General features: G+C 38.2%; 1 protein-coding gene across 10 annotated transcripts in view; it reads right to left on the bottom strand.

Moving 5' to 3' along the window:
- vps13c (vacuolar protein sorting 13 homolog C) overlaps positions 1-7,500 on the bottom strand; it is a 79,833-nt gene that overhangs the window by 67,466 nt on the left and 4,867 nt on the right. For 7 of the 10 annotated variants that reach the window (XM_074657209.1, XM_074657165.1, XM_074657156.1 and 4 more), the window contains exons 4-6: positions 6,292-6,387; positions 2,380-2,481; positions 262-324 (exon numbers count right to left, since the gene is read on the bottom strand). In XM_074657209.1, coding sequence (XP_074513310.1) covers positions 262-324; positions 2,380-2,481; positions 6,292-6,387 — 261 coding nt within the window. The remainder of the gene's footprint in view (positions 1-261; positions 325-2,379; positions 2,482-6,291; positions 6,388-7,500) is intronic. The other 3 variants (XM_074657175.1, XM_074657199.1, XM_074657216.1) reach the window with 1 other exon arrangement.

Here is a 7,500-nt window from a genome sequence, read left to right as displayed (position 1 = left end):
TTCAAAAAGCAGCAGAGCTTCATCTCTTTGCTTCTGGACTGTTCCAGCTCTGAGAGGAACTGTTAGCAGAAGATAAACCTGAAGGGTTTAACTTCAACACTGTGTTGACTGAGTGTGTGTGTGTGTGTGTGTGTGTGTGTGTGTGTGTGTGTGTGTGTGTGTGTGTGTGTGTGTGCATGGGTGTGTGTGTGTGTGTGTGCATGGGTGTGTGTGTGTTACAGTGTGTGTGTGTGTGTGTGTGTGTGTGTGTGTGTGTGTTACCGTTGTGAGGCTCCTTGTAAACAACACTCTCCAGGCCGAACAGCAGATCTCCAGTTTGAGACGCTGACAGCAAACGCAGCATGAACAGCACAGACAGCATGTTAGTTCTTCATTCATTCACTCACTCACTCACTCACTCGTTCGTTCATTCACTCACTCATTCATTCATTCATTCATTCGTTCATTCATTCATTCATTCATTCACTCACTCACTCATTCACTCGTTTGTTCGTTCGTTCGTTCACTCACTCACTCATTCATTCATTCTTTCGTTCGTTCGTTCACTCATTCATTCTTTCATTCGTTCATTCACTCAATCGTTCGCTCGTTCGTTCACTCGCTCGCTCGCTCGTTCGTTCACTCATTCATTCTTTCGTTCGTTCATTCTTTCGTTCGTTCATTCTTTCGTTCGTTCATTCACTCACTCACTCACTCACTCATTCCTTCGTTCGTTCGTTCGTTCGTTCGCTCGTTCGTTCGTTCGTTCACTCACTCCTTCATTCACTCACTCATTCTTTCATTCATTCATTTATTATCTCCACCAAGGCCGAAGGTCTAGGAAGGAGGTCATGTTTTAACCGGCGTTGGTTTGTCCGTTTGGAGGATTACTCCGAAGGTCCGTGATGGATTTGAATGAAATGTTTTGGAGGGGTGAGGTGCGGCACAATGAACAATTGATCCGGCTTCGTGATTTTTTTTTAATAACTCGGCTCAGCCTGTGCCTTAACACCACAGGCTTTAGGACACGCGCAGTGTGACTGATGACTCCTTCTGCCAGCTTTCCTCATTAAACACGGTGACATCACAGTTTACTTCGACCAAAGCACCACTTGGTGACTGTTACAGAGAGAGACGACGACGCGTCAGGTGAGTTTCATTTTGTTTCTGACCACTTCCACTGAAGTCATTTGTGCCGCTGTGTCTCGAAAGTACGGAAGCCCTGAAAGGCAAGCGAGAAAGTTTTTTTCTGGTGATCTTAATGTAAAAAAATGTTTTGCCAGGATCATTCTTGTAAGTTTTTTTTTTTTCCTGTGTGAAAACAAGTGGAAACAAAATTAATTAGATTTTTCTCAGTTGCTGTTTTATTTTTGCCTTTTTGTGAAAACAGGTGAAAAAAAATTGTAGGCTGATTTTTGAAGTGTTTGTTGTTGTAATACTTATTTTGACCACCAGAGGGCACCACTACCTCACGTTCTAAGTAATGCAGTTCTATTTCGTTCTTCCTGACTGCCAGAGGCAGTGTTTAACACTGGATGTTATCCATCTCGCGCACGCGCAGGTCGAGTATTTAATATCAACAAAGTCACATGTGACCTGGGATGACGTAGTTTATATAAGCCCACGTCATCATCAGAGATGTCCCTCCAGAATCTTCTCGCCAAGATTCCGAGTGACAGCCAACTCTGGCAGTCATCCAGAACTCATAGAACCGTAGTTACATACGTAACTCACGGTTTCTTCCAGGTGAGTTTTAATTTCTCCGTGCACTCTAAACACAAAGTATACTGGCATACTGGTTGCACCCATCAGCCTAAAAAAAAAAAAAATGTCTTCCATCTGTTTTCACTCAAAAGGCAAAGAGAAAAAGTGAGTTAGTTCAATTTTATTTCACCTGTTTTCACAAAGAGGCAAAAATAAAACAGTAACTAAGAAAAATCTGCCCGTGTAACTTACAGAAATATCAGCCTGACTTTTTTTCCAACCGTTTCACAGAAAAAAAGGAACTTAGAAATATTATCCTGGCTTTTTTTTCACCTGTTCTTAAGTCATAAACACAGGAGAGAAAATAATTTAGATCAGACTTAGAAAATGGATCACTAGGAAAATAGAATAAATTCTCTCTTGCCTTTCAGGGCTTCCGTATAACGTCATTGCTGAACAGAGACAGAACAAGACAGGAGACAGTAGACAGAACTACACTCTGAAAATATAATATAACATCCAGCTATCAGTCGTACTTTACTACGAACCAGGTTAACACCGACGTTAGAAAAAAACACTTTCAGAGTTTACACGAGAGAAAATCAGCAGAAAGCTTCAAATCCGCAGCAGAGAGCAGAGAGGAGGCTGAAGAACAGAAACCAGGTGAGTCAGAGGTCAGAGGTCAGCCTATCTCACCTCTGCATGCAGCCATCTGTAGCGCCTCCTCGATGCGTTGCAGCTCCTTCTGCTTGGTCTCCTGCTGGTAGCGCTCCTCTTTCGCCGCATCGTACTTTATCGCTACGACAAAAGAAATACAAATCAATCAAAAAGAGTTTCTGTTCCACCGACCTGCTGCTGACGATGACGCCGCGTCCAGCCACCGTCGGCAGAACCGGAACAACACTGGTTATTCACACCTGTCAGTGGTAAGTGGTTAGCCCTGATGCTAATGCTAACGCCGGCGATGAGACGGCCTACAAAGAGGAGGTCATCTTGTTGCCAGGACAACAACCTCCATCTCAACATCAGCAAAACTAAGGAGCTCCAGGTAAAGTAAACACCTGTATATATATATCATATACTGTGTATATCAGGGCTGTCAAAGTTAACGCCATAATAACACGTCAGCGCAGATTCATTTCTGTTAACTTGTTTACCTCTAGAGCATGAAGAGAACCAGATGAATCATCATCCACTTCTAGGGACTTTTACTTTGTTAAATCTCTAAATGAATCCAGTATAAATGTTTGATTTTCAGTATGTATGTAGTCAGAGACGTCCTGGAGTCAAATATATCAGTCATTGTCAGGAAGTATTGATTATCCAGCAACCCAGAAATCAAAGAATAAAGACGTTTCCCTCACAGATTAGTGGGATCTTCTTTTTAATTTATAATGTTTGATACTTCTGGTGAATATAATCCATCAGTCTGATTTCCATAGATGTATTTAGTATCTACAGTTCCCTTTGTTAACACCTTATTTTGAAAAGCGGACGAGAGCGACGGCCAGCTCCACCGCAACGTTACCGCCATACCATAACGTTTCCTGCTATCTTTTTCTGACTTTTTTTCTGATATATATCGGCCTTTTGTTTGAACTTATTTCGGCCTTTTATTGGCCTTTTATCGGGCATATTTCAGACTTATTTTCAGACATATTTCGGCTTTTTTCAGCCTTTGTTTTGACTTATTTTCAGACATATTTTGTCCTTTTTTAGAAGTTAGCATGCAGCTTTAGCTCTGCTCTGTGTAGCTCTGCTTTTCCTGTCAATGTGTTTCCATCCTTTACTGGATGTGTAGTGTTTACCACGCTGGATTTATCATGGGAGGGTGCAGGTCGTATCCACGACGACCCTCCAACGTTTTAGACTTTGTTCTTTTGGTCCTAAAGAAAATTCCCCAAAATGTTCTAAAGATTTCCTAAAGATGTTGGAAAAAAAGAAAATAGAGAAAATACCCCAAAAAAAATCTGACGAATGTTGTAAAAATGTACAAAAGTGGGCCGAAGAAAGGCAGAAAAAAAGTCTGCCATATGTCCAAAAGAAATCCGATAAAATATCTGAAAAATGTAAAAAACAAAAAAACAAAATCCATAAAAAGTGAAAAATGGCCAAAAAAAGGCTGAAGAAAGGCTGACATAAATCCGAAAAAATTCCCGTTTCGGCTCGCTGTGGTTTGTTTTGGTTGACGGATACGTATATATATATATATATATATGTAACATTGGCAGTAACTATACTGCAGTAGTAGTACTAGTAGTACTCTGACTGTGTATTACTCCTCTCACAACAATAAAAGCATTATTGCTGGCATTAAAACATCTATTTCAAGATCGTAAAAAACAACACACATGTATCTGTAAACAGGGAAATGAAAATCCTTTGCAGACTTTTTATAACCGTTTTAACCTTTGAGCTCGGGGGGGGGATATCAAGTCATTCTGAGTCAAAGTCCAACTGAAGTCACGAGTCAGACGGGTCGTTTCATGAATCAACACCTCTCTGCTGCTTAGCACCATCTCACCGACACTCTGATACCAGTAGATCCTCCCAGAACATCCCAGAATAAGACTGAAGCAACCAGTACACTTCTAATCCCAGATTAGAAACCAGCTACGTCTACATGAAACCATCACAGCTCTGAAATACAGAAGGTTCCAGAGAAGGAGAGGTAGAGGAGAGAGAGAGCTGACCGCGGGGCTGCACGACGTGGTTTCACTGATCCATCTGCCATCTAACACGTTCACAGTAAAAGCTCTCCAGCAAAGAGGGCTTATTATTATTATTATTATTATTATTATTATGATTATGATGTGGAGGTCGTGCAGCCCCGACAGGAAGCACAGAGACCGGATCGGACATGAACCTGAACCACCACCTCTGAACCTCGGCGTCTTACCGTTATATGGACACGTTATCAACTGAGATCCAGCTGGAACACACACACACACACACACACACACAACACACACACAACACACACTCCTCCGTCATAAATAATGTCACTGTCAGCTGATAAGACGAGCCAATCAGCTGGCTCCGTTCTCCAGGTTACTGGAATCAGTCTCACTATTATAAATCTTTATAAAACCTGGATGAACAGAACAGTTCCTGTGATCAGAGCAAACATTCCTAACGTGAGGATAAACAGAGGACAATGGACGGGTGGACAGCTGTGTCCATGTTTGACGGACACGGAGCCCTCTCTGCAGAGCCTCCTGATCAATTCTTTGTGTGATGTTGAAGAAATGTGGGTTCCTTTGGAAACATATCCTGTAGAAGAAACTCTGTGATAACGCTTCATTTAACAGCTCCTCAAACTTCATGGTAATCAGGTGATAATTAGCAGGTTATCAATATGAAATTACCCCCACTGTTTACCTCAACATTTATCAGAAATGACGTTATTATAAACATGATTTAACCATTAGATGCTAAAATAGCATCTAATGGTTAAAATAGGGCCCTGAGGCTGAGGAGCGGCTGCTCTTCATCAGACACTACTGATCACCACTGTGACTTATTGTGTAACTCAGGAGTCAGAAACCTGCGTCTCTTCAGCTCCTCTCCAGCGGCTCCCTGTGGAGTTTAAACATGGAAATGAATAACTGTTCTTTGTCTACATTTTCATTTTCATTTATCATTGTTGTAGGTCTATGGTACGACGGTACGACGGAGTATTAGGGCCACTTTGAGGAAAAAAAAATAATTTGAGATTTAGAGAATAAAGTCATAATATTATAAAGTAGTAATTTTCCGTGCCATTTTCTTTTTTTCTCGTTAAGTTACGACTTTATTCTCGTAATATTACGACTTTTTTTCTCGTAAAGTTACGACTTTTTTCTCGTAAAGTTATGATTTTTCTCTCGTAAAGATACGACTTTTTTCTCGTAAAGTTACGACTTTTTTCTCGTAATATTACGACTTTTTTTCTTTTAAAGTTATGACTTTATTCCCGTAAAGTTACGACTTTTTTTCTCGTAAAGTTGTGACTTTATTCTGTAAATCTCAGATGTTTTTTCCGTCAGTGTGGTCCTAATACTCCGTAGTACATTGTCTCTTTGTCCCTCACTGCATTAGACTGATATACTATAAACTGAGTTACCTTCATCACAATGATAACATGTTTTGCGGCTCCAGATTGTTTAGCCTTTTGATATTAAAGGTTGACACCTGGTCTCCACATATGTAAGCTGGTAGCTAACGAATGATTCAGGGAGTTTTCTCTTTTTATCAGCAGACATGGAAATAAAACATATCAATTAACTTTCTATTCTTTACCTGGAAATGTATTAAATAAATTACCAGCTATAGCGGAATATAATTATTAAATAATGTTTATAATAAAGTCATTTTCGCTAAGTTTTGAGGTAAATATTGGGGGTAATTTGGCGATAATTCCAAAGAAACTTACTTATAATTATCACCTGATTACTAAATGAAGCGTTTCCTGACAGAGACGTGTGGTGATGGAGACACGCTGTCAGCAGATGAAGCTCTGTCATTAATTCATTAAATACTGAACCTGATGCATTAATATCAGTAGAGTCTGCCGTCCGTCCGGAGACGTGACGGACGGACGGACATGTACGGGACGGTTTCACTTACTGGCTCCGGGGACGACCAGCAGGTACAGACCGTCCAACGTGGCGACCACGGCATCGTTGTAGAGATTCTTCCAGGGAATCTTCAACGTCAGCTTCCCTGGAAACACAAACAGGAAGTCCCCGCCAGCTGTTTATTACATCTCTTTATCACTTTATCATCAGTTTTGGGATTTGATGCACGTGGACACGAAGCTCCGTCTTGTCCAGTAATGTCTGTCCTCTTCCTCCCTTACTGACTGAAACTTTGATTTAGGGCTGATTTTAATATCCTACTCATTACCTTTAAAGCACTTCATGGCCCCAGATTATATTATATATATATTATATTATATATTATATTATATTATGAAGGCTGTTTAAGTTAACGCCATAATGACGTGTTAACGCAAGTTCCTTTTAACGCCACTAATTTATTTACCTCAACTTGTGATTTTTAGGTTGTAGCGGCTCAGTTCTAAAGCTAGAGTGAAGATCCTGGTGTCATAGTGAACTATAAAACCTGATGACTCCATCGGTACCAACCATGAAGGAGGTTAAATAACGCTCCAAACTTACACTACATTTTGGCGAGGAAAAACTGTCATGGACATTTTCACATTATTATATTATATTAAATGATTATATTATATATTACATCAAATTATCATATCATATATTATGTCACATTAATATATTATATAATATATCACATTATTATATTATATATTATGTCACTATTATATTATATATTATATCACATTATTATATATTATGTCACACCATTATAATATATATTATATCACATTATTATATATTATATCACACCATTATAATATATATTATATCACATTATTATATATTATGTCACATTATTATATATTATATCACATTATTATATATTATATCACACCATTATAATATATATTATATCACATTATTATATATTATGTCACATTATTATATATTATATCACATTATTATATATTATATCACACCATTATAATATATATTATATCACATTATTATATATTATGTCACATTATTATATATTATATCACATTATTATATATTTTATATTTTATATCACATTATTATATATTTTATATCACATTATTATATATTATGTCACTATTATAATATATATCATATCACACCATAATAATATATTTTATATCACATTATTATATCACATTTTATATATTATATTATATATTAAATCACAATATTAAAT

This window comes from Sebastes fasciatus, chromosome 2, assembly GCF_043250625.1.
Source record: "Sebastes fasciatus isolate fSebFas1 chromosome 2, fSebFas1.pri, whole genome shotgun sequence".
Classification (NCBI taxonomy): domain Eukaryota; kingdom Metazoa; phylum Chordata; class Actinopteri; order Perciformes; family Sebastidae; genus Sebastes; species Sebastes fasciatus.
The sequence above is the reverse complement of the archived record's forward strand: the minus strand, read 5'-3'. Positions and strand labels throughout refer to the sequence as shown.